The 26,370-nt window shown below is 51.6% G+C and overlaps 2 protein-coding genes across 4 annotated transcripts; both read left to right on the forward strand.

Moving 5' to 3' along the window:
- The first annotated feature begins 409 nt into the window (after positions 1-409).
- FBXL19 (F-box and leucine rich repeat protein 19) lies at positions 410-19,464 on the forward strand. 3 transcript variants are annotated; one of them, XM_028511773.2, is made up of 11 exons: positions 410-1,310; positions 2,588-2,788; positions 4,416-4,559; positions 4,681-4,767; positions 4,861-5,079; positions 5,577-5,738; positions 6,857-7,368; positions 13,750-13,913; positions 14,003-14,164; positions 18,189-18,407; positions 18,513-19,464. In XM_028511773.2, the coding sequence occupies exons 2-11, from the start codon at positions 2,612-2,614 to the stop codon at positions 18,689-18,691; spliced, it is 2,025 nt and encodes a 674-aa protein (XP_028367574.1). In that variant the 5' UTR covers positions 410-1,310; positions 2,588-2,611; the 3' UTR covers positions 18,692-19,464. The 3 variants fall into 3 exon arrangements, with proteins under 3 accessions (XP_028367574.1, XP_028367566.1, XP_035877212.1); XM_028511765.2 differs by having other exon boundaries at positions 411-1,310; positions 5,577-5,609; XM_036021319.1 differs by lacking the exons at positions 410-1,310; positions 2,588-2,788 and having other exon boundaries at positions 4,423-4,559; positions 4,861-4,867; positions 5,577-5,609.
- Positions 19,465-20,099: 635 nt separating this feature from the next.
- ORAI3 (ORAI calcium release-activated calcium modulator 3) lies at positions 20,100-26,140 on the forward strand. Its single transcript, XM_028530569.2, has 2 exons — positions 20,100-21,123; positions 23,937-26,140. Exons 1-2 carry the CDS (start codon positions 20,896-20,898, stop codon positions 24,600-24,602), a joined length of 894 nt encoding a protein of 297 aa, XP_028386370.1. The 5' UTR covers positions 20,100-20,895; the 3' UTR covers positions 24,603-26,140.
- Positions 26,141-26,370: the final 230 nt, after the last annotated feature.

The following is a 26,370-nucleotide window of genomic DNA, read 5'->3' on the forward strand; positions in this document are numbered from 1 at the left end:
TGAACTGCGACTCCCGTCAGGTACCACTCACGCGGAGGGTTGTGGACAGAAGGGCGTGTGAGTGCCTGGGAAGGAGGTCGGGTCGTGGGGGGAAGGCCATCTTGTTTGTAGTCACCGTTCCCGCTCCTTCTGTATGCTCTGCAACGGGGAGCCTTGGGTCAGCCGGACTATAACTCCCGGCATCCTCGGCTCCCTGCTTGGCACGCCCTCCTCCATCTTCTTTGTAGTACCCAGTAACCCCAGGGCCCCATTGTTCCCACGGTAGCATCTGAGGCTGCAGGACTACGACTTCCGTCGTCCCCTGCGCGCGTTCCTCCTGGCAAGTGGAGTAGTGGGGCAAGGAGGAGGCAGGGGGCGGGGTTCCTCTGGGAGAAGGAGGGAGTAAAGAGGTGGAGGAGGAGGGAAGGAGGAGGGACAGGAGGGGGAAGAGAGGAGGAAGGAGGAAGGAGCTCAGGAGGGATGAGAGAGGCGGCCAGGGCCCCGGGCCGAAGCAGCACCGGGCCGGGGGACCAGGGGGGCTGAAGCACCCCGATTGTTCCCTCCCCCTTTCCCTACCTCTTTCCATCCTTTCCTTCCACCCTCCTGCTTGAAGAAGGGAATTTATTCAAATTTTATTTAAATCCCTGTCTCTGGAGGGTCGCGCGCTGGGGGGGAGGGGGAGAGGGCAGGGGCGTACGCAGGCTGGGGGGGCGGGGCCGAAGCAGCTTCCTTCACCCCCCTCGGTTTGCCAGATAGTAGTAGGGCAAGGGGCCTCAGTCCAGGGGCGGGTCCAGGGGAGGGGGGCAGGTTACAGGGACCCCCCCCTCCCCGGGAACCGGCGGTGGGCGGGGCTTGAACCCCGGAAACGGTGGGGGCCCCAGGCCTGGACCTGGACCCCTGGGCAGTGGGGGCTGGAAAGGGGCCAGTTAAAGGGTCCTGGGCGCTGGGGAGAGGTAGGGCGGGGTTGGGGGAGGGGAGCTGGGACTGGGACCCGGGACTGAGAGGGGCCCGGGCAGAAGCTGAGCACCCTGCGTCCGAGGAGCCCCCGTTGGCCTGGGGGGGCTGAGGGACTGAGCCCCCCAGAGCAGGACCTCCCCCTGGAAGGGCCGCGCCGCAGCCCGTGGGAGGGCCTCGCCCCCGGCGCCCCCCATCTCCACTCGCTGCCGTCCCGGCCTCCACCGGAGGGAGGGGCCGAGCGCCCTCGGGGGGCCGTGGACCCCGGCGTTCTGAGCGTTCCGCGCCCCGCGCCGCCCGGCCCCCCCGCCGCCGATGGCCGCCGACCCGCCGGGAGCTGCCGAGAAGGGAGAGATGGCTCCCGGGACACGTGTGAGGTGGGTTCATGCGACTCCTCCTCACCCCCAGACCTAGGCAGCTCCCACTCCCATTCATCCTCAGCCCAGCCTCTCTTTACCTTCCCCGCCCCCAGCCTCACCCTTTCTGTACTCCAAACTCATCTCCAGTCCTTCATCCTGTTACCTTTCTACCCGGGGGAACTGACCTTCCTTCCTAGACCCGGCTTCCCCTTGCAGACCCCCATCCCCGCCTGCAGTTGTCGCCCTCCAGGCTCCTCCCTTGGAGCCCTGGAGGGCCCCTTCCCCACCCCCATAGGTGGGTCTGAAAGCCCCTGGAAAGGGGGAAATTGGGGTAAGATTCCGGCCATGAAGAGAGAGACCCTCCAGGCCTGCTGGGATCTTGGAGGATTTGGTTTCCATGGGAAGGGGAGCCTAAGGGATTCTAGATAATTAGGGATGGAAAGCAGACTGGGAAGCTGGAGATGGGGGACACATGTACCAGCCCATCCTGAGTTGTGTGAAAATGTCAGGCTGGGTTCTGGAATCCCAGGAAATCTGGGAGGTTGCCCAGGTTCACCTGAGAGATATGAAAGGAGGGTGTTATAGGGCAGAGGAAGCTCTATAAGGAGCAGAGGAATTGAGATCTTGGGTGGAGGAGGGACTGTGAAGCAGCATTTCAGGGGGTGTCTCAGAACCCTGGAAATTGGGCAGCAGAGTGAATTTTTAGGGATAGGGGTGGGTGGGGCAGGGATCCCATTGGATCTGGTGACAATATCTAGGTTTGGGAGGAAGATAAATTGTGTATGAAAGGGAGAAAGGTCTGGAGCTTCCACTCAGGAATCTGTGGTTGTCTTGGAGGTAAATCTGGGGAATTTTAACTTGCGGAGAGCATGGGTGGGGTGTAGTACATTTGGATAACAGGAGAAGAGCTGGGACTTCCTCACATAACTCCACAGACAAGGAGTCCCTGCTTTCCAAGCAACTTTGATGTGGGATGCCAGTGGAAAGGCCCGTGCCCCTTCATCTTCCTTGGGTTAGTCAGGGGGGCACTGAGGAAGTGTTAGAGGAGGATTGAGGTTAGGAAGCCAAGTTCTCAGACTTCAGACTCCCAGAGGAGCCAGGTGAACTGCTTGGGAGAGATAGGACTTGAGGGAGTGGTTTCCCCCCACCCCCTGTAGGAGGAGTGATCTCCGTGTTCCTTATCTCCCTGGGTAGGAGGATGAGCTCTAGCTGCCTAGAAGTGGGGGGAACTGTCAGGAGTTTCTCTGGTCAGGGCCTCAGGAGGCCCAGCTGACCCTGTTCCCATTCACCCACAGCCCTCGGCGTTGCTGACGCCCCCAATGTCGTCGAGCAGCCGGGGGCCGGGGGCCGGAGCGCGCCGACGCCGAACCCGCTGCCGCCGCTGCCGGGCCTGTGTGCGAACTGAGTGCGGGGACTGCCACTTCTGCCGAGACATGAAGAAGTTCGGGGGGCCTGGGCGCATGAAGCAGTCGTGCCTGCTCCGGCAGTGCACTGCCGTGAGTTCTACCCCGCTTTGGGACTCTGGGTGCCCTTTCTCAGCCAGCCTAAATGCCTTTCTGGGGTGCCTAGTGGTTGCTTCCTAGGGTAGAGTTGCTGTTTGTTCACTTATTCATTCACTGGTTTGTTCAAATGTCCATCAGGCCCATTGTTTTCCCCTCAGTTCCAGTTAAGGGCAATGTTAGGATACACAGAAGAATCCAACCCAGTCTCTACTGTCACACTTTTCCCAACTTTTCAGGGGCACAGATCTCTAGAAAACCTGGCCCTTCTCAACCCACTCCCTAGAGGTATCTGTGCACAGCGGCCCACCCCCAGAGATAGTGCCTGTGAGTAGGTCTTAGCCTTCTTTGTCCTCTTTCTGACTTGCCAGAGTGGTCTTAGGTTTGAGGCCAAGCTTACCCTTTGTGTGACCTTGAACAAATCACTTGGAATCTCAAGGTACTGATCTACAAAATGTTTCTTTTGCCGAGTTATTACAGTAGCACAGATATGAAAATGCCCACTACAAGGTCCAGCGCACAGTAGGTATCTAAGGAACATAGGTTTCTTCTCAGCTGCCTCCATCCATTGAGCTTCCCAGATGCCCAAAGAGTGGCCCTTCCCTAGCAGCCACAGCATCCTGTGTCCCTCTCCCCTCACCACCACCTCCATTTTTCCCTCCAGCCGCTCTTCACTGCTTGGTCTCCTTACCCCAGAGCCCCTTTCTTCTCTGTTCCCCAGCTCTAGCCCACTTTTCTGTTCCTTCTTCCCCCTACCTGCTTCTTCCTTGAGTCTGTCTCACAGCCTTCAGCATCCCTAATAAGACTCAGTACCACTGTTCTCAGAGTCACATTCTCTGAAGGCTGCTTCCTTTTCCCTAGGATTGGCCTTTAGTGTTCCCAGGGGTCTTGCCTAAACCAGGTTCATTGTGAGGTCCAGAGCAACCCTAGGCTGCCCATTGAGCAAACCCAGAATCATCCCAGGCTGCTATTGTATCTCCTCCAGCCCTCTCTGAGTATTATTGCCATATTTGCCTATGGTCTGTCTTCCTCCCAAAACCAGCTACAATTCCAGGGTCATACAGGCCCTGGATCCAGCTGAACATTCACAACAGTGAGAACAAACTATGTATTGACTGGCCCTCTTGCATTATCTCATTCTTAAAACAGTCCTGCACAGGAAAGTTCCTAGTCCCATTTTACAAGTGGAGAAACAGAAATAAGGAAATTAAATGAGTTGCTCAAGGTCATGCTGCCAAGAAAGAAGAAATAAGAAATTCAAGCCCTGGCTGGTGTGGTTCATTTGGTTGGAGCGTTGTCCTGTAACCAAAAGGTTGTAGGTTCAATTCCCGGTCAGGGCACATGCCTGGGTTGTGGGTTCACCCTGGTCCAGGCATGTATGGGAAGGCAACCAATTGGTGCATCTCTCTTGCATCGATGTTTCTCTCTCTCCTTTCCTCTCTCTCTAAAATAAATGATGGAAAAATGTCCTCAGGTGAGGGTTAAAAAAAGAAATTCAAAATTTGACCCTCCTTGGCCCATAGGTTCTGAACCTCATCCAACAGCTGGCCAAGGTTCCCAAAAAGAAGGGTCTTTCCCTTGTTGCTTGCCTTCGGGGTTTCTGATGCCCCTTCTCCCCCAACAGCCCGTGCTCCCACACACAGCTGTGTGCCTCTTGTGTGGGGAGGCTGGGAAGGAGGACACAGTGGAGGGAGAGGAAGAGAAATTTGGTTTGAGCCTCATGGAGTGTACAATCTGCAATGAGATCGTCCACCCTGGCTGCCTGAAGGTGATGGCCCTGGGGAAACTGGAGTCTGGGATGGGGCAAATTGTCAGGGAGCAAGGAAGTGGGGAACACTGCCTCTGGGTTTACTGATACCTATATCTCCTTCCCTGCCCTCTGCCCACAGATGGGGAAGGCTGAGGGTGTCATCAATGCAGAAATTCCTAACTGCTGGGAGTGCCCTCGCTGTACCCAGGAAGGCCGGACTAGCAAGGTAGGGGCAGGGACTGGGCTGGGTGCTGTCCTCTCAGTAGGCAGTGGGTTGGGGAGCTGTACAGAATCTCACCCCCAGCATCTGTCTCCTCAGGATTCAGGTGAGGGACCAGGCCGTCGCAGGGCCGACAATGGCGAGGAGGGCGCCAGCCTGGGGAGTGGATGGAAGCTGACAGAGGAGCCCCCGCTTCCACCACCCCCACCCAGGCGCAAGGGTCCCCTGCCTGCTGGGACCCCCCCAGAGGATGTGCCTGGGCCCCCCAAAAGAAAGGAGAGGGAGGCAGGGAATGAGCCCCCCACCCCAAGGAAAAAGGTGAGCCAGGGAGCATGCTTAGTAGGTTTCAGCCCAAGGGAATTTGGGGGCTGTAGTCCTGTTAATTTTTGAGGAGGGTGGACCTGGGAGGCGGTGCTCAAGGGGTTCCCTCAGAGGTTATTACGAGATGTAGTTCAGGAAGTGTTGAGGGGAGGATGGGGCATGCTCAATGTAGAGGAGATGTACAGGTGAGGGGCAGCTGGCATTGGGCAGGGAATCTTTGGGAGCCCTGGGTACTTTAAGGATTAGGGAAGGAGCCGACTCAAAGCTGCTACCGAGGAAGGGAAAGGGCGGGATAGGACTTGGTGGGGAGGAAGGGAAGATGAGAGCACGATTACTGAGCGAAGACACTGGTTGGAAGGTGAGCATGCTCAAAGCTCTCCTTGTGGTAGGGGCTTCTGGGAATTGTAGTCCAAGAAGAGAGCATGGGTCTTAATTTTGTGGACAATGAGGGGCTAATGGGTCTCTCCCTTTTCCCATGTGTCTTTCCCTGGTAGGTGAAAGGAGGCCGTGAGAGGCACCTGAAGAAGGTGGGTGGAGACGCCTGCCTCCTCCGAGGATCGGACCCAGGCGGCCCAGGCCTTCTGCCCCCCAGGGTTCTGAATCCAAGCCAGGCTTTCTCATCCTGCCACCCTGGGCTCCCTCCCGAGAACTGGGAGGTGTGCCGGGGATCTTCTCCCTCCCTCTCCTATCTTTCCTTGCCCTACCCTCCATCCTGGAGACCAAGATCTGTCCCTTCCTGCTTGCTGTGCCCTACCCCTGCCCCACTTGGCCATGATGAGCATCTAGACCTCTGGGAAGAGTAGAGGAAGAGGACGGGTTGGGGCCAGGCCATATGAGTCCCTGACTTTCCAAGAACCCTTGGAGTATTATCTGACCCTTTTGTATCATCTTGCCAAACCTTAAAGGAGAAAGAATTGAGTCCAAATCCCTGCCTGCCGATTCCCTGTGAGGCCTTAGCAACTTGCCAGCTGCTCTGAGCCTCAGCTTTCTTATCTAGGAAATGAAGGTGATAGCACCTTCCTTACCACCTATCTCACAGAACTGTTTAAATCTACTGAAAGTAAATGATGGGCTTTGTAAATTTTAAAACTTACCTAGAACCAAGGAAAATGAGGCCCAGAGAGATTAAAAAAGACTTGCCTAGTATCACACAGCAAAGCTAGATATCAGCTGCCACTTTGCATGGACACACTAAATGCAGGGGTCTGCCTGGTTGCATCCAAATCCTGCTTCTGTCATTTGTCACTTTGGCATTTAATCTCTCAGCCTATTTTCCTCATGCCTAAAAAGAGTGACCCAAGTTGCCATTCCAAGCACTGTGAGGATGTGATGAGTCAGCAACTATGGGATTCCCTGCCTGGGACCAAGAGATCTCTGTTATTCTTATACTGTTGACTTGACACTTGGAATTGTCTACTCCAACATCCCATGTTGTAGATGATGAGGCAGGGGCTTCCCAAGGTCACACAGAGAGTTGAGAGCTGGGCCAGTACTCCTGTCCGGATCTCTGTTTTCCATACCATACTCCTTGGGGAAATTGATGAGCTTTTAGAACCCATAAGGCTTGCAGTTCTTTGAATTAGTGCCTTCATGTGACAGATAAGGAAAGTGAAACTCAGAGGGACATGGCTTGGCTGATGTCTTGCATTGTTTAGAACCAGTGCTGGAACTCAGGACTGTCTCTTGGGCTGTTCATCCCCTGGTGACTCCTCATAGGCTGGGGTGGGAAATTGTGTGTCAGACCCTAGAACAGTTTTCTTCTATCTCCTTGCAGAAACCAAAACCACCTTTGGCCTCTGCTGAGGGCCCAGCAGCGCCATCCCCATCACCACAGAGGGAGAAGCTAGAGCGTTTCAAGCGGATGTGCCAGCTGCTAGAGCGGGTGCCTGACACCTCCTCATCCTCCTCGGACTCAGACTCAGACTCCGACTCATCAGGCACATCGCTGAGTGAGGATGAGGCCCCTGGTGAGGCCCGGAATGGGCGACGGCCAGCCCGGGGCAGCTCCGGCGAGAAGGAGAACCGTGGGGGACGACGGGCTGTACGCCCTGGCAGTGGGGGGCCCCTCCTCAGTTGGCCATTGGGCCCTGCCCCACCGCCTCGGCCCCCACAGCTGGAACGGCATGTAGTACGGCCCCCACCTCGAAGTCCTGAGCCCGACACACTGCCTTTGGCTGCTGGATCCGACCACCCTCTGCCTCGTGCTGCCTGGCTTCGTGTCTTCCAGCACCTTGGGCCCCGAGAGCTATGCATTTGCATGCGAGTCTGCCGGACTTGGAGCCGCTGGTGAGTGGCCTGCATAGGCCTGGGTTCTGGTGCTAACACCCTTCTCATTTTCAGTGTGAGTTGCAAAGGGTTCCTGATTATTCCTCCCTGGTCACTGTTCTAGTGTTGATACTTCTGTAGTATGTGCACATTATGTAGTGTGATACTTCTGTATTTACTATGCCTAGGTTGCTTTCCATTTTTTAGCTCATTTAACCTTTGTAACAACTTTGTGAGTTAGGTACTATTATTCCCTCTTACAGATGAAGTTGAGGTGTCAAGGTCATGTGGAGAGGAAGCAGTAGAACCAGGAATTTGAACCCAGGCCTTCTTGCTCCCAAATCTTCTTCACAATGTCATTATGGGTATTTAGTATGTGCCAAGCACAGTACTGACTGCTATACATGCATCATCTCATTTCCTTTTCACATTTCCTCTTCTGAGGACCATCTAAATGTTCCATTTACATACGAGAAAGCTCTTTGCTGAGGTGGCCCCTGCCCTAAGCCATACTTGGGCCTTCTAACCCCAAATAACCTCTTCATGTCCCAGAGCCACCACCAGCTCCCTCTCCCTATCCTCTTCCATCTCTCCACTGCTTCCTGAGCCTTGTTTATTCAGAAATCTCCTTCATCCTCCCAAACCTTTGGTTTTTCTTCCCCCAGTCAAACTAGCATGGCACTCTGTTCCCCTCACAGCACTATAGAGGCCTTCTGCATGTTGATGAGCCTTCATTCATTTATTCATTTCCATGTTCCAATCAGTTGCTGGGATGCTGCAATTACTGTGTCAGTTTTATCTCCATGTTCCTAGCACAGGACAAGGGGCAGTGTAGATGCTTAAGAAATATTTTTTAAATTTTATTTATTTATTTTTAGAGAGAGGGGAAGGGAGGGAGAAAGAGAAGGAGAGAATCGTCAATGTGTGGTTGCCTCTCACGTGCCCCCAACTGGGGACCTGGCCCGCAACCCAGGAGTGTGCCCTGACGGAATTGAACCAGCGAGACCCTTTCGTTTGCAGGCCAGCATGTAATCCACCGAGCCACAACAGCCAGGGCAAGAAATATTTTATTAAATGAGTAAATTCAGGCTGTTTCTCAGGCACTTAACTGTGGAACAGGCATCCTGTTAGGCACTTTGCAAATGTTGCTTATTTGTTCTTCATAATAGCAATTTTATAATACAGCATCTGTGTACTTTATAGTGTTTTTGTAAGCTAATATAGCTAAAGAACTGAGGACAGTACCTGGGAAATAGAAACTACTCAGTGCCTTAACTGTAATCGTTATTATTCACTCAGTTATAAGTAAGTACAGAAAGCACAGACTTAAATTTACATCCTTAAAACATTGATTTATGTCCTAGAAGAGCTCCCAGTCAACCTAGCAAATAGTTACAGCAGTTGCTGGGGATTACCACCTCTGTCTCCTGTAGTACTTGATGAAATGTTTGCTGAAGCCTCTTCATCAAGACCAGCCCTGTGCTTAATACTTGGGACCCAGAATGAAGAGGCCTTGATTTCTGCCTCATGAAGAGACTTGTGACCAGAAGTAGAGAGGCTAGACTGCACAATGGTTTCTAGCTTGGGCCCTGGACCTGGTCCTTACAAGTTTCATCATCTCTGATTTTGGTACTTCTTGGATGTGTGGCCATGGTTAGACAGCTATACCTATCAAGACCTCAGTTTTCTCATCTATTATTTGGGGTTCATATTAATACCTTGTAGGGATTAAATGAGATGGTTCTTGCAAAGTACTTAGCATAGTTCCTGAAGGGTACTGAACACTTGGTGAAATGGTGGTTTTCGATAAGAATGAGGGCAGGGCAGAGCAGGGGCCTGTGAGGTGGGGCACAGTGGGAATAGGAGCTCTGTCAGAACTGGGGGGCAGCAGCAGGGGCTGTGGGGATGGAGAGGAAGGCCTCAGGTTGAGAAATTTTTAAGAAGCAGAATAGCTTGGATTTGGTGACTTACGTGTCTGTTGGGCAACAGGGTAACTCTCAACTGAGTTTCTGTCCCACAAGCCTGGGTGGGCGTCAGTGCCATTTCTCACCAAAGGAAGAGAAGCAAGTTCTAGGGGAAAGTGAATGCATAGACTTGACATGTTTGGTCTGAAAGGTTTGTGGACCAGTCAGGAGCTAGTAGGAAAACAGCTGGATGTACAAATCTGCTCAAGAGAAAGATCTGAGTTTAGAAACTTGGGACACAGCAGTGAATAAACAGGTGGGAGAGCAGGCAGTTGCAGGTCTTCCTATCTGGTGGCTTCTGTCCTCTTGGAACTAGAAGGTGAAGTGATCTACCGAGAGAAAGGTCCAAGTTTGGGAGTTTTTAGCCTATAGGTATCAGCTTCAAGGAAGAGGGCAGAAGACAGAAGGTCATTGTTTGTGAGTTAGAGAAAGAGCAGCCGGAAACTTAGAGGAGATCAAGGGTGGAGGTGTGTTCTGAGGGAGAGTTTGAGGAAGGAGTGAATGATGAATGTTGGCAAAAGGTCGTGGGAGATCAAGGACCAGAGTAGCAGTTAGATTTTGTTACAAGGAGGCCTTGGTATCCTTGGCTGGTCTACATGGGAGTAGGGGACCAAAGCCAGGTCACATGGGGTCAAGGATGTCAGCTTAAAGGCAGGGACTTTATCTCTTTGCTGCTTTACCCTGGTTTCTAAGGTGACACTTGGCATACAGTAGGCACACACACAAAAAACTTGTTGAATGAATGACAGTGAGGAAATCAAGATGGAGTGTAAAGAGGTAGTGAGGGTAGAACTGGAGAGAAATTCGTTGGTGGGAGAACAGAAAGTTGCAGGCTTTCCTCTCTGGTGGCGTCTGTCTTCTCTTGGAACTGTGAACTGAAGTGATCTATCTACTGAGAGTGGGGGGAGAGAAGGCAGGCAGAAGTGTGGAGGAGTTGTTGAGTTGCAGGGAGGAGGGTTGGGACTTTGGAGGATGTGGGCAGAGAAGGGTGGCAAGGAAGGGACTGAACATAGGGTCAAGGCCAGTTGGAGTTGTGAGTAAAGACATGGATGGACAGATTGGAGGACATCAGTGGCATCAGGGATCCCAGAGAGCTGGGAAGAACTGGCTTTGGCTGAGGCCCAGGAGGCTGTTGCGCCCATTACAGGTAGCAGTTTGGGCTGCTCCATCTCTGTCCCCAGAGGGCCTCTGTGGGGTGGAAGAGGGCTCTTTTGAGGACTAGAATTTAGCATTTTGGAGATGGGCTTAGTAGGGGGATGACTTACTTGGAGAACTTGAACATCAAGCCCTGACCCCCTGGATGATGGTATGCCTTGGCCTCTTAAGAGTTCTTCCTGCTTTCTGCCTTAGTGTTCCCCAGCTTAGAAAGAATCCATCTATAGCTCCCTGTTGCCCTCACAACAAACTACAGTCCTGTTGGACTGTTGGTCATGAACAGTGCCCCAGTGACTGCACTAAATACTTCCCCTGAATCATCTCCCTTCATCTTTGTAGCAAACCTTTGAAGTAAGTGCTGCATTTATTCCCTTTTAGGGTTTAGAGAATGGTCTAGAGAGGACAAGTCACTTGCCTAAGGTCATTTCAAAGTACAGAAGTGGCAGAGCTGGGATTTAGATACTCATAGTGCTTACACCCTTCACCTCTGGGCTCTGTGGCCATGACAACCCAGCCTGGCATTCTAGCCCTTCTTGACGTGCCACCCCTACCGTAGGCCTCCTCTGCAGCCTCACATCTGCTTCCTCCCCACTTACCAGAGATTAGGCTCTCAGTCCAGGCCAGTTTGGTAAGCCCTGGCTCTACTCTCATTTAGTAGCTGTAGTACCTTGAACATGTTTCTTGACCTCTCTGAGCCTTGTTTTTCTTTACTTTAAAAAGGAGATGATAACAGTATTTATTACCTCCTAGGGCTGTTGTGAGGTTAAATGCTTAATTCATAGAAGAGTACCTAGCACATAGATAAACCTTGATAAACACTAGTTATTAGTGCCGGAGTCGTCATCATCATTCTCATTATTAAGAGACAATGAATTGTTCCTGCTACCTGAGGTTCTCAAAGCTCTCTGTTTCTCTGTGTCCTGGACCTGGATACTAGTTCTTCCCCATCTGAAATGTACACCCTCTTTCTCCTCTCCGCTCACTGGAATAGTGGCTACTGTCCTTAAATTCTCATCATGCATTGTCTCCCTGGGGCACTTCCCTGTCCCAGTCCTCTCATTGACTCTTATCATGTCTTTTGTTGCTTCGCTTCTGTCTGCTGACTGTGTCTCCCCCATTTTCTGACTGCTTCATGCCCAGTGGAGGCTGGACATTTACTATCAGTAGGGCACTCAGTGACTGTTGGTTGCCACTCTGAGGCTTAAGGGACAGATTGGGTTCAGCGAAGAAGAGTCAGGAGAGACTTCCTGGAAGCAGAGGCACTGGAGTTGGAGGATCTGGGTTGGTTGGCATTTCCAGCACAACATGGGCCACAGTGTGTTGATAGGCTGGCAGGTGGTTTGGTGTGGCTCTTCTGGAATATGATGCAGAAACAATGGGAGGCCTGTGTGTGCCTCCAGGGAGAAGGGTGCCCTTTAGCCATGGAAGATCCAGGAGGAGCTTCAGGGTGGTGGTCACAGTTGAGCTGGGACTCAAGATTGGGTCAAAGTGGGCAGAGAGGTTTTGGGTGGAGCAGGGTTTTACTAGGTAGAAAGAGGAAAAGGGGCAGGACTTAGGGACAGAAGCTGGGTTGAAGGTAGGGTTTTGTTTTGTGTTTTTCCTTTCTAAAATTGGAGAGATTTGCAAATACTATTGGTTGAGTGGATGGAACCAGGAGAGGGAGGGGCTAGCATGCCAGAAGAGGGCGGAAATGGGAGGAGGTGATAGGTGGGACAGAGAGGTGGAGTTGTTGGGATTGAAGCCTGAATGTCTGTGCTTCCAGCATTCCCCAACCTGTCACCCAGGGGCTCTGGAGTATGCCCAGAAGTTTTAAGTGGTACAAAAACATGGCTTAATTCTTTTATTAATTTTGAAAAGGAAGTCTCTCCATTGTGTGCTATTGTATCTTTAACACCTTTCTTATATTTATCTCCCTGTTTAACAAAAATAGTCTCTAGGCAGTAGTCTAACACCACAGCAACACTCAGCTAGAACTTAATAACCCTGGTCTGTTTTTATTATATTTATTTCTATGGTTAACACATTTATGTGAAATAGTACTGGTTTTAAGTACACAGAGGGGATCAATTCATGTTTTGCAGATACATGGATAACAAATGATTGGGGTTTGAGGATCACTGCTCTAGCCCAGGGCTTCTTGAAGAAAAAGCCGTTCAGAATTGGGGTGGGGTGGGGGGGATAAGGTTCCTGGGTCCCTCCCCACCCCTGTTGCTTCTGACACAGTTCATCTAGCCCAGGGGGAAATTCCTGACATGTCTTCAAGAGCTGCATTAAGAAGAGTTTTCAAAGGGAGGCTCAAGGAACTTCAGTGTATCACAAAGTATTAATAGATGACCTTGGGAGAGGTAGGGAAATGTTCCCTGGTAAAATAAGTTTGGGAAGCCCTTTTCCAGTTCACTTCATGTTGGACTAGTCAAGGTTCTCAGAACTGCTGGGATCGGGAAACCAGTTTTTACTTTGTTCAGGCTTTATTCGTCTTCATAGCTTACTCAATACCTTGGACCTGCCAGGTCTTCTATAAACATTGACTAAGGGAATAAATGAAAAGCTATAAATGAAGTATGTTGTGTGGGGGTTGCTCAGTGGAAGCTTGGCACTATTTGTTCATTCAACTAAAGTGCAACAGATAACCTACTATGCGCTTGGCACAGTACTGGATATTTGGGGCAACCAAAGGGAAAAGCCAAATCTGCCCTTGTGAAGCCTACATTGTAGTTGGCAATACACAGTAATTGAGTAAAGAGAGCAAATAGAGCTGTAAGTCAAGCCTTGAGCACCTTGCCATCAGGATGGGGTAGATGGGAATCAAGGGCACAAATTAGTAGAAGAGATGAAAAGTGCCTACAAGCCAACAACATAACTTGGGGTGGGGGGTGCAGTGCAGTTGGGGTTGCTGATAGATACCATTGGTGTTACAGTAAATACAGCATATAGGGTGTTTTTGTGTGTCTTTGATGGAATGTATTATGAGTTGTAAGGTACGAAAACCAGAAAGACCTTATTTGACCTTACAGCAATCCTGTGGGGCAGGCCCAGTAAGGATCATTATCTTGGTTTTCTAAACTAGGCCTCTGAGGCTCAAAAAGAATGGATTTTCCCAGGGTCTCACATCCAGTTAGTGATGTTCTTGAGCCCCAAATTCAATGCCCTTAACTTGGGTCCTGAAAGTTTCTGCACCTGGCCCCTATCTTCTGTATGGATCCCGGAGAAAATTGGGGTGTGTGGTGAGGCTTGTGGGTTCCCTGAGAACTGAGGGCTCTGTCTACCCCCTTGTGGCCGGCAGGTGCTATGACAAGCGTCTGTGGCCTCGAATGGATCTGAGCCGGCGGAAGTCACTGACTCCACCGATGCTTAGTGGTGTGGTTCGTCGCCAGCCCAGAGCCCTGGACCTCAGCTGGACAGGTGTCTCCAAGAAGCAGCTCATGTGGCTTCTGAACCGACTGCAAGGTATGGCATAGTGGTGAGGTAGAATAGGGTGAGTTGGGGGATAGACCTGGCAGAGAGCTCTCTTGCACCAGCTTCCTAACTTCCTCCAGGCCTGCAGGAACTGGTGCTGTCTGGCTGTTCCTGGCTCTCTGTCTCTGCCCTGGGCTCAGCCCCACTGCCAGCCCTGCGGCTCCTGGACCTGCGCTGGATCGAGGATGTTAAAGACTCCCAGCTCCGTGAGCTGCTGCTGCCTCCGCCTGACACCAAACCAGGTGCAGCCTCCATTGTCTATTGTAGAATGGGTTGGGCAAAGTGAGGGTATGAGGCCTCCAGGGTCTCTTGTGACTCATGCTAGGTGTTAAAGGTTTGAAGAAAGGATAGAACACTTGAGTTTGGCTAGGAAGACCCTGCTTGGCCATTGTTCATTCATTCACTCACCTGCTGTGTGCTGGGCTTTGTGATAGGAGTGGGGGAACATCCCTGCCCTTCAGGGGGTGATATTACGGGATTAAGCACATTATGGGATGAAGCAAATACAGGGCACTGAACTCTGAGAGGAGCCAGGGTATGTGAGTGAAGTCACTAGGTGTTGTGGCCTCTACTGAAGAGCCTCCTCCAAAGGGAGCGGTGGCAATGGCCATGGGAGAATGTGGGTCTCATGTGGCCAGTAAGTTCTGTTTGTTAAGGTGAACCAGAAATATGTATTTTTCTGTGACATATCCTGGTTTTTAAATGATGGAAATCAGTTCAGGTTCTTTTAAAATTCATGTGTGGGCCAGTAAAAATATGGCTGAGGGATGGATTTGGTCCCTAGATTACCTTGCCTTACAGTAAAAAGATACAGATTTTCCTCAGGGAAAAGAGCAGAAAGAGGGAGCCAATTGACTTGGAAGGTTGTGTGGAGGTGATATTATCATCTCTCCGGTCGGGGCAGCCACCTCTTCACCATGAGTGAGGCCCAGGTACCCTGCCAAGTAAAGTCACCTTTTATTGTTGAGCTCGTATTCTGGGCTGGTCCTGTGTAGGACCCTGGAGACCTCAAACTGAACCAACCCCATTCCCCACCCTGGTAGAACCCCAGTCATGCAGGAGAGAGAGACTCAGAAGGAGAAGGTTGTATGGCTTGATGTGGTAGGGTAATGGCTATGGTCGGGGGAGGGGGAGCAATGAAAGAAACCCTCTTTGAAAGGAGCTATTTGAGCTGAGTGCTGTGAGAGACAGGGTTTTCTAGGGAATGTGAGGCAGAATAAGTAGTTCTGTGGGGCAGGAGGCCCATATTGACTGAGGGGTATGCTGGGAGCTGAGGCTGGTCAGGTGATCAGAGGCCTGGTCACCTTAGGGGTCATTTGGAGGTGTGAGTATGGGAGCACTGAGGCCTTGGGGGCTCCTTGTCTAGTTGAGATGAGATGCTCACAGTAGCATCCTCTTTGGTCTGCACCAGTCTGTTCTCTATACCCAAGTCAGGAGAACCATCCAGAAAGACAAATCTAGCCATTTCACCTCTGTGCTATGAACTGTATTTCATTGGTTCCCTGTGTTCTTTGGGCAAATACCAATATTTTACTATAGTTGCTAAGGCCTGGCATGGTCTGGTTTCTGCTGAGCTGTGTGATCCTTGCATTTTAGCCACCTCAACCTCTTTACCAAGTTTCTTCCAGCTCCAAGGCCTTTGCCCACTCTTCTTGGCCCAGTATGCTCTATCTTCCTTCATCTAATTAACACCTAATCACCCTTTAGGCCGCAGTGTAAATACCACTTCCTCCCCAAAGCCCTTGATGATTCTGTCCCCACTTGAGATCAAGTTCCTCTTTAGCTTTGAGAGCAGTCCCCTCCTAGCAGATCAGTGTACTGTTAGGAAATGGTTTGATTAACATGTTTCCTCTCACTAGGTTCTTAAGCTCTGTGAGGGCAAGGACTATCTGCTTGCCCCAGCACCTTGCTTTCACAGCTCTCTCAAGGCTCCCTTTTTCCCACCCTCCCCCTTCCACAGCAGCCTTGAAAGAGGAGTAGAAAAGCAGCTAGGATTCTTTGCATTTTCTGGACAAGGCACCAGAGGGCCAGAGGGGTTAAGTGACTGCTGCAAGTCACATAGGCCAAGCCAAACCGGAGCTTGCCCATTGCCCCCTCTACTGGGAATGGACTGAGCCAGGAAGATTTGGGTGTGAGTAAGGGTGGACATTGGGAAGAGTACAGTCCATGAGGTGAGAAAGTGCTGGTTAGCTGGCAGACTGACGCCTTCTCCTTCCTGAATTCACTTCAGTTTAAGCCCCTTTATCAGGAGTTTGCAAAGATGAGTTTTCCGGGCCCTTGAGACCTATTGTGCCTGTTGGAACTCTATACTTAGCTTTCTGATCTTGGCTCCCTGGTTCTAACAGCGTTCCTAGAGCAAAACTTAAAATTCTGCTTCTTGCTTTCACCCCTGCTATTTTCTGCCTTGTGTAGTCTTCTCCCATCTCTCTACAGGGTCAGTCCTTGAAGGCCCTGCTTAAATGCTACCCCTCAGCAAAACCCTCGCTGATGCCCCCTTTTCCCACCCGAGCCAGAGTGCCCTCTTTCCTCTGCTTCCCTCTAATGGCTTTGGCTATAGCCCAAGGTTGAGGGCATCTGTATATATTCCCTCTCCAGGCTTTTGGCTTTTCAAATGAAAAAAATAAAGGGAGTAGAAGTCAGAGCTTGCAAAGTCAAGTACCCACAGAGGGGCGGGACATACAACAAGAGGTGGGCTTGGTGTAGGACATTAAGAAGGAATCCCTAGCAGCCCAGTGATGCCAGATGTTACAATTCTCAAGGAGAAGCTCAATATCTAAATTTCTTTATAAAAATGTCCTTTTTTTATAGGCTTAATCACATAGGAAATTTTTAGCATTATGCAGACTCCATAACACACTATGTGTCTGATCTAGTTCAGCTAAAGGCTAGGCTGGTGCCTGGGGGTAAATAGTGTTGTGATAAGAGTTTGGACTTGGAGTCACCAGGCCTGCTGTGCTGGCTTTGTTACTTCATAGTCACGTGACCTTGGACAGATTGCTCAAGAGTTTGAGCCTCCATTTTCTCATCTGTAACAGGAATGATAATCAGAGAAAGGACTTGTCTCCTGAGGCTGTGGTTCTTAAAGCTTGGTCTTCAGACCAGCAGCTTCAACATCACTGGAGAACTTGCTAGAAAAATAAATGCTGAGGCTCTAACTTAGAGTACCTAAACTGTGGAGGCAGGGTCAGCAATCCATTTTAACCATCCTACCAGGGGTGGTTAAATAGTTTGAGAGCCACTGGCCTAGGAGCAGACAACCACTTAGCCTGTGTTTGGTGGTCAGTGACTGCTCAGTGACTACTGGTGCACCATAGGTGTACCAAACACTGTAGTGCCAGGAATGTGGTAAATACAATAAAAGGGAAGCAGACCCTGTGCTTTTGGTGCAGAGACGAGCAGTGTTAAGCTCTTCTAACCCCAGAGACAGATGAAGAGGAGGACTCTGAGCTCAGACCTGAAAGCCAGAGACACTGGCCAGGCAGAAGACTGGGCACAGGTGGCCATAGGGAGAGTGTCTCAGGGCAGGGTCAGCTGTGGGTTTGGTCCCAAGCATTTGGGAGTGAGGGAGAGGAGTTGAGAGCTGAGAAAGGGATAAGACCTTATAGGAACTGGAAGGTTCACCAAGGAGATTGGACTTCTTTGAGGTGCTGTCAGAGTTTTTAGCAGAGAAGTGATAATATTGTCCTACCTAGTGTTTGAGAACGGCTCTCTTTGGATTCCAGGAAGAATAGGAGAGACTAGAGTGAGGAAAGAGGCTGGGGCAGAAATCGAGGTAAGAGTGGTATTGACTCAGAGTGGTGAAATGGGGAAAGGAGAGAAAGGAATCCAGTTGGTGACTTTACTAATCACAGAAGCAGAGGGAAGTGGAAGAGCATCCTGGAATGGTAGTCCTATTAGGGATATTATTTGTTGCATGAATGACTATAGATTGAGTATCCATATGCCAATTTTGGGGATAAAGCAAGAACAAGACAGACAAAAATAATACAGGGAAGGGGTAGGACTTTGTGGAATATTATAGTTTCAAATAGAGTAATTTTGACAGACATCACTGAGGAGGCAGTGTGAGCAATGAACAGATGAGATGAGGTCAGACATGTGGGTGTTTGGGAGAAGAGCAAGCCATGCAGAGTGCCAGTGAGGCTCACATACAGTGGGAGCAGATTTAGGGGGTGGTGAGGAATATGAGTGGAAACATAGCTGGTCTGGTTGCCTAGTTGTAGGTATGGAAGCAGGGAAGTACTGACCTCTTATCTGCCTATTCAGGGCAAACAGAGAGCCGGGGGCGGCTGCAGGGGGTAGCAGAGCTCCGCTTGGCAGGCCTGGAGCTGACAGATGCGTCCCTGCGGCTCCTGCTGCGCCACGCACCCCAGCTGAGTGCCCTGGACCTGAGCCACTGCGCCCATGTCGGGGACCCCAGCGTCCATCTCCTCACAGCCCCCACCTCCCCACTCCGAGAGACCCTGGTACACCTCAATCTTGCTGGTAAGCATGGTCCCATCTGTCCATCTTGCTAGGCTGTTGGTCCCCATGACCAGTACCTACCCCTACTCACTATCCTGGTGTTGGCTACCATTGCTCCATCCCCAGGTTGCCACCGCCTCACTGACCATTGCCTTCCGCTGTTCCGCCGCTGCCCTCGTCTACGCCGTCTAGACCTGCGCTCCTGCCGCCAGCTCTCACCAGAAGCTTGTGCCCGGCTGGCAGCTGCTGGGCCCCCTGGCCCCTTCCGCTGCCCAGAAGAAAAACTGCTTCTCAAGGACAGCTAGTTGGGTGCCCCCCACTCTCCCCCAGGACTCATCAGGAGCCTGGACCCCGGGCCTTCATTTCACTCCTGCCAGGAGGCCAGGTTACCCACCTCATAACTTGGGATTCCTGAGCTTTCTGACATGGGATTCCTGCCCAGGGACTTGAGCCAGCCTCCCCACTCTTTACCCCCTGCACTGATATTTCTGGGGGTCTCTCCCTCCTATCTCCTCCCCTTTCCACCTGCTTCATTGTCCATCCCCTGGGGGGAGAGAATCAGAGGTACTGGGGGTTGCTGAGCCAAAGGGATGGTGGGAGGGGGGGTAAGGTGCAAGTTTGAGGGAGGGAGAATGGGGGAAATGTATCTACACACAAGATACTGGGAGCCAGGGGCTGGGGGAGGTGGAGGATGGGCTGGGGTGGGGGGACACAGAAAGCAGACCACCAAGGGTGCAGGGAACAGACCAGATACTTGGACGTGGGGGGAGGGGCAAAAAGGGAAACCAGAGGAGCAATTAGATGTTGGGGGAGGGGGGACTGGGGCAACCAGGGAAAGCCAGGACTAAGAGGAGTCCAGGGGTTGGGGCAAGAGCAGGTGTGGGGGCAGTAAGTACTCCCTCAGGGGGTCACTCCTCCCCTTACTCCCTCCCCAGTTTCAGTTCTTCCCCCAACCCTGACTCTTTGAAAGTCCACTGACAATGGCAGCTATTGCGAGGAGTGGGGGCCAGCTGGCCTACCTGCTGTTCAACGTGGCCCAGGGGAGTGGTGAGGGGTACCCCAGCCCCCTACCTGCCTTCCCACTCAATACTTGAACATTCATCTGTACTTAAGTGTTACTTGAACCTGGGGAACCTCGAACCTAGGGGAGCCGGAGTGTGAGGGGCCCGTGACTGCTTGGACTGAGACTGGACCGGTGGGCACCCAGTTTGGACTGTGCCACCAGCAGGCTCTCTCTTGCTTTACTGTATTGAGCAGCTCCACCCCTGCTGACCTGAAGTGGGGTGGGGTGCCAGCCCAACGATGGGGAAGATGGAACTCCTCCAGTTTGGCTCTTCCCACTCGTCGTCGTCATGGAAGCTTGTATCCCATTTGCCCAGGGAACTGCCACTCCTGGTTGCCATGGAAATAGCCAATGGACGTGTCCCAAAGCCAGGGCTAAGGCTGGTAATAGCCCCTCTTGGTTGCCATGGGAACTTAGTAATACTCTTGGCCCGCCCTTGCCCCTTCCTCCAGTGGTGGGGCGGGGTTAGGGGAGCCAGTGCACGCCCCTCAAGCCCAGGCCTCCTGGGGAGCTGGGTTGTACCAATAGGGGAGGGGGGGATTTATCCACATACCTCAGGTATCGGGGCGGTGCACGGGTGGGGGGAGGGAATGGGCGGACCAAAGGTCGACGGGAGGGGGTCGTGGGGATTGTGAAAGGCTTGAGGTTGGGGCCGCTTGAGGGGAGGGGGGAGGAGGGGGCAGCCTGGCAGGGGACAAGTTGGGGACCCAGCCGGGCTGGGCCCCGGGCCTGTACAATATGGTTTGCTATAAAACTCAAAACCTTCCAGCTGGGGCCACAGAGTTCATGTGTCTGTCTGCGGTGTCGGGAGAAGGGGGGCACGGGCGGGCCTTGAGTGCCTGTTCTTTGGGGCTGTCGGGAGGCGGGGTTGTTTGGATGGATTTGGGAATCTTGGGCCTCTTCTGCTTTCTGGAACTGAGCTTGCGGGACCCCTGTAACCCCTACAGGCTGATGGGCTCACCTTTACCGACTTTGCAGTTTAGGTAGGAGTTTAGAGGTCTGGAGATCTGGGAGTGTCCAGATATACTTGGAATGGCCAAGGGCCCGGTTACTGCCAGCCACAGGCTGCAGCTGGTTACTAACCTCAGCGGAGCTGGGGCACCTGCATGACATTTTAGGTGGACTACTGTCGCTGGGTCCCTTGAGAACTTTACCAGACGCCCTCGGGCTCCACCCCATCATGTGGCCGCCTCGGCTCCGCCTCTGTCCCAGTTCCTGTTTCAGCCTCTGCTGTCCCGCTTCGGCCCCTAGGGTTCCCCGCAGACTCCAGCTCTTCCTTCTTGGTTTGGACTGCCTCTTCCTGGGCGCCTGCCGCCTACATCTCTGCTCACCCCGCAGGGGGATGGGGTCTCCCCCTGGACTGAGCTGGTCTTCCTGGACTCCCCACGGCTACTTGGTCCCACCCTGACTGCCCAATCCACCTGGTGCTGCGGCCCACCCCCCAGGATGAAGGGCGGCGAGGGGGATGCAGGCGAACAGGCCCCACTGAACCCGGAGGCCGAGTGCCCCACGGGCTCAGCCACATACCGAGAATTCGTGCACCGCGGCTACTTGGACCTCATGGGGGCCAGTGAGCACTCGCTGCGGGCGCTCAGCTGGCGCCGTCTCTACCTCAGCCGGGCCAAGCTCAAAGCCTCCAGCCGCACGTCTGCCCTGCTCTCGGGCTTCGCCATGGTGAGGGGAGGGTGGGGGTGCACAGGATGGGGGGAGGTACGGGGTAGTGGGTCAAGTAAACCCAAGGGAGACAGGGCGAAAGAAAAGGGAAAGGTTGGGTTTTAAAAGATGAAAGAGGGGAACAAACAAGGTCCCAAGAGACAACACAAATCTCTTTCATGGGTGTGTCTGTGTATGTAAACAGACCCCTGGTATAAAGTGGGCCACAGAAAGGATAAGTGCTAAAAAAAGGGACACAGAGGATATTAAGGGGTTAGGCAAATCACCAAGGGGAATACATACGCAAAGATGGGGCAAAGAGGTCCAAAAGCAACTCCAGGCAGGAGTGATTATTAGACAAGGGCAAATCAGATCTGGGGGGTGGGGGGCGGGATCAAAGAAACTGGATGGGGCCCTCACCCAACTGGAGGTCAGCCCATCCCAAGGAGGTGGCTAGCACCCAGCAGGACAAAGGGTACTTAGTTTAGCCCAGGAAGCTTTGAGAAGACAGGATGCTCGTGAGGAAGCCTCCGGGGGTGAAAGAAGCTGACTAGGAAGCTGATTCATGATGTCTGAGCTGATAAACTAGGGGTGTGGAAAGATGATACAACTAACGGTGCCAGCGAAACCTCATAGGAAATGGGACCGAGGGAGGTCCCAGGGTAAGGAGTCAGCAAACACAAGTCCTGGCTCTTTCCTGCTTGTGGCCAGTTGTGTGACTCTGGACAGGCACCCACCACTTGCAGGTCAGTGGGAAATTGTGAGGTCATGGAGGGTGCGCGCTGTGTAGCCTGCCAAGTATTTGCTGAAAGATGAGCTGATTCTTGTCATCAAACCCCAAATCCAAGCATGTTAGAGCAAGACACACATCAAAGATGGCTCAGACTACCTGTATGGACAGTCATGGAAACCAGGGCCCAGAATGGGGCAGCAGCTCTGCCAATAACATTCATCAGATGGAGGATATCGAAGAAACTCAGGTGCAGAGTCATTGGCCTGTTAGTCCAGGGTTTCCCCACCATCATGACAGGAAGAAGGGAAACATGTCTGGCAGAAGGGGTGGGGTGCAAATCTTTATAGGACCTGTTTTCGTTGAGAGCACATTGAGATGAGTATAAAAGGGTCAGAGCACTAGGTGTTTTGGATTAGTCCCTGCTTCTCTCAGTGTCACAGCCTCTTTATTTGAGATGCTGAGAGGGAAGGTATCCCTAAGGGCCATCCTAGGTCTCTGGTTTTTTATGCGAGGGTTGGAGATCACAGGCCAGCCCACCCTTCCTGATTGGAGTCATGTAGGGACGGGGAGTTGGCTCTCCTTTAACCGTACAGACTACAGAGGGAAGGAGGTAGTCCCATGGACCTATCTGAGGGAGGTTCCTCACCCCTGCCCACCCCATGGTCTAATCTGGCCTGCTGCTGGGCTTGCATGTTCCTGGGGTGAGAACTTGAGGGCCAGGATCTTCTCTGCAGGATCAAAAGGCCAGATGAGTAGGTTCTGGGAGCAGGACTGGCTCCAGCCTTGCCAGGGGAGAGCAAGGCTGGGTCATCCTATGGCAGAAACTAGGAGTAGGCCTAGCCCAGATACCTGTCTGTGGACAATGCATGCTAACACCCTTCATAGTCCAGTTTCCCAAGATATTCGTCTTTGTTTTTCCACCACCTCTTTCCAGACTCTGCACCTTCTTCCCTCCCTCAACCCCAGAGCAATCTAATGGGTCCTGCAAGAACTATTGGGGAGAGAGACAGATTTTTGAGTCCTGGTGGCCTAGGTTAGAATAACATACAGATTGTATTGAATTGTCATTCTGCTTAGAGCTTGTATGTGCATCACCTATTACCCTATAAAGTAGGCACCACTGCTATGGCCATTTTACAGCTGAGAAAACTGAGGATCAGAGATGCTGAGACACCTTCCCAGGGTCCCACAACAAGTAAGTGGCAAGGCAGTCTGGTTCTAGAGTTCAAATTTATACAAACCTAGAACAGGATCATCAACTCAAATGTTTGCAAAGGCGAACAGGTAACATGGAAGCCAAGTTGGTTTTGTGGGGGCTGTGGCTATAAAGAGATCCCATGAGCTGTTCAAAGGCAGCAGCCATGACTCAACTCTATCTGATAGTTGCCATGCAAGAATGTGGACCTGGAATAACCAGATCTTCCAAATTTTCAACAGCATCTGGAAATTGGGATATTTATATGAAATCTCTTGAATTTTAAAAGTTTGTAACTTCATTCTTTAAGAAATACACTGTTTGAGCCAAGTGAAACATGTTTGTAAGCTGGCCTTGGTTCATAGTGTGCCAATTTGCAAACTCTGGCCTTGGAATTTAGTGTTAACTCTAATAATAACAGCAAACACTTGTATTTACTATATGTCTTGCATTGTTCTGATCACTTCCGTATATTATCGCATTCAGTTTTCACAATAACTTTATAAGACAAGTAGATGCTATTATCAATCCCCATTTTCCAGATGAGGAAATTGAGGCACATAAAGACTAAGTCACTTGCTCAAGACCATACAGCTTATAGACCTGAGAATGATCCCAGGCAGACCAGCTCCAGGATCTGTGCTTTTTGACCCTTATAACAAGGTAAGATAGTCAGAAACATGTCATTCAGCCATTTGGATAGCTAGGTGGGAAAACTAAGCACCAGAACAGGCAAGAGCCTTCCCAAGGCTGCCCATTCATGCACTCAACAAAGACTGAGAGTCTTTTTTCTGCCAGGCAAACAATAGGTCCTAAGGACACATCACTGATGTATGCCAACAGGCAAACCCTTTGCTGCTATTCAGGAGGTTATGGCACTCAATCCATCCCCTCTTGTCCCCACAGGTGGCCATGGTGGAGGTACAACTGGAGAGCAACCATGAATACCCGCCAGGCCTGCTGGTGGCCTTTAGTGCCTGCACCACCGTACTAGTAGCTGTACACCTCTTTGCACTCATGGTCTCCACGTGTCTGCTACCCCACATTGAAGCTGTTAGCAACATCCACAACCTCAACTCTGTCCACCAGTCTCCACACCAACGACTTCACCGCTATGTGGAGCTGGCCTGGGGCTTCTCAACTGCCTTGGGCACATTCCTCTTCCTCGCTGAAGTTGTTCTGGTTGGCTGGGTCAAGTTTGTACCCATTGGGGCCCCCTTGGGCACGGCAGCCCCTGTGGTACCTGCCTCCCAGGTACCTGGGACTCTGCCAGCAGTGGCCACCTCACTTAGTCCAGCTTCTAAGCCACCCTCTGCTTCTGTAGCCCCGCCCGAGACTGAGCCATCTGAGGCCTGCCCACCCCAGCAAGCATGTGGTGGTGGTGGTGGTGGTATCCATGAACCAGGCTGGCAAGCGGCCATGGCCTCCACAGCAATCATGGTACCTGTAGGGCTTGTGTTTGTGGCCTTTGCCCTGCATTTCTACCGTTCCTTGGTGGCACACAAGACAGACCGCCACAAGCAGGAGCTAGAGGAGCTAAGTCGCCTGCAGGGGGAGCTACAGGCTGTGTGAGGTTGGTGTTAGCCATCCTCAAAAGCACTGCCTTCATCAGGGGTCAGCCAGAGACCCCAGGTCTCTGAACACTGCTCCCTGACCCTGCCAGAGGTACTTAGGTAGAGACCAGATTCCTGGCCTCAGGGTCCTTTGGGCTGGGCCTTAGGGCAGCTCCCATATTCCCAGAGATTTTCCCTGTCAGCCTTTCCTATGGGTTTTATAAATTCTGCTCTATGCCTGGGCTGGGAGGAGCAAGGGAGGAAGTGGAAGATCCTCAGTCCAAGGTTCATACAGTAGGTGGAAGGGAGGCAGGGAGACCCTGGTCAGACCTTTGGTGCTGCTCCTTAGCCACTTGCCCCTAAACAGGATGTGGAGGTCAGGTTATGCACCCACCCAATTGCTCCAGAAGGCAGCCAACACTTACTTTATTTTTGTAGAATTTTTAACATTGGTTTTAGAGAAAGATACGATGTGAGAGAGAAACATCAATCAGCTGCCTCTCTCCTGTACGCATCATGAATAGGGATAGAACCCACAACCTAGGTATGTGCCCTGACTGGGGATCGAACCCTGACCCACAACCCTTTGGTGTACGGACAATACTTCAACCAACTGAGCCACCCAGCCAGGGCTTGTAGAATCTATTTTATGGTTGATATTTCTTGGAAAGCTCTTCCCCATCCCCAGATTTCAATGGGTTTCACTCTCTTCTTTTAGTTGCTATAGAGATTTGGGTGCTTCTGCCCCAGGCATAGGTCCAGCCTTTCCTAGAAGGAGCCTCCCTATTTTTGGAGGTTCAAGTGCCAGTCCAATTTCCCTAGACCCACACTTATTCTATATATGATTCTTATTCTTCTGTGCCAGGGTTTGGGGGTCTTTGGAGACTGAGGGCCTATGTGCCCAGCTTGACTACCTAGCAAGGGTTGGGGGTGACGAGGTTTTAAGGGAAAAGGTGTAGTCCCTAACCCTTGGAATACAGAGTTGTTCTGCCACTGAATTTACGATGCACCTTGTTTTGTATAATAAATTGTGTTTCACAGATGTCCCTGTGACTGTAAATGGGGTGAAGGGAAGGGCCTCCTTGGGATCAGGTGACTTGTTCCTAAGAGACCAGTAGAGACAAATGTACCTGGGTGCTGGGCAAGGGGGTGGAAGAGTAGTTCCAGGTGTGACCCTCCACCACCCACCCCCCCCTTCTGGTGCTGACTAGAGCCAGTAGTTTCTGAATGCAGAGACTTATTCAAGGCAGAAGACTTGCACTCTTGTTTTGAGCCCAGGGTCTCTATCTCTTCCATTGATGATTTAGCGTAAGTTTCTTTTATGCTGTGTTTTTGAGTGACTACTACATACTATGGGCTTTTCATTTAACCCTCAGGCCACCTTAGGAGACAGGTCTTTTTCATTTCCATTTCAGGGGTAGGGGACCTGAGGCCAAAGAAGGCTGAGGATCTTGCATAGAGCCACACATCTAGTCAGTGAAAACTTGGACTACTTCTACGATCACGTGGGGACTCCTGTTTGACTTGAGAAAATGAGCCAATATCATTTAAAAAGAAGTACCTCTTGGATTATTTGTTTTCTTGGTATTCTTGTGCTTTTTGAAATTTTTAATTTATTTTTAGAGAGAGAGGAAGGAGGAGAGAGAACCATTGATTTGTTGTTCCACTTATTTATGCATTCATTGGTTGATTCTTGTATGTTCCCTGGGATCAAGCCTGCAACCTTGGTATATTGGGAGGATGCTCTAATGGAGCTACCCAGTCAGGGCAGGAGCCAATACCTTTCA

This window comes from Phyllostomus discolor, chromosome 3, assembly GCF_004126475.2.
Source record: "Phyllostomus discolor isolate MPI-MPIP mPhyDis1 chromosome 3, mPhyDis1.pri.v3, whole genome shotgun sequence".
NCBI lineage: Eukaryota > Metazoa > Chordata > Mammalia > Chiroptera > Phyllostomidae > Phyllostomus > Phyllostomus discolor.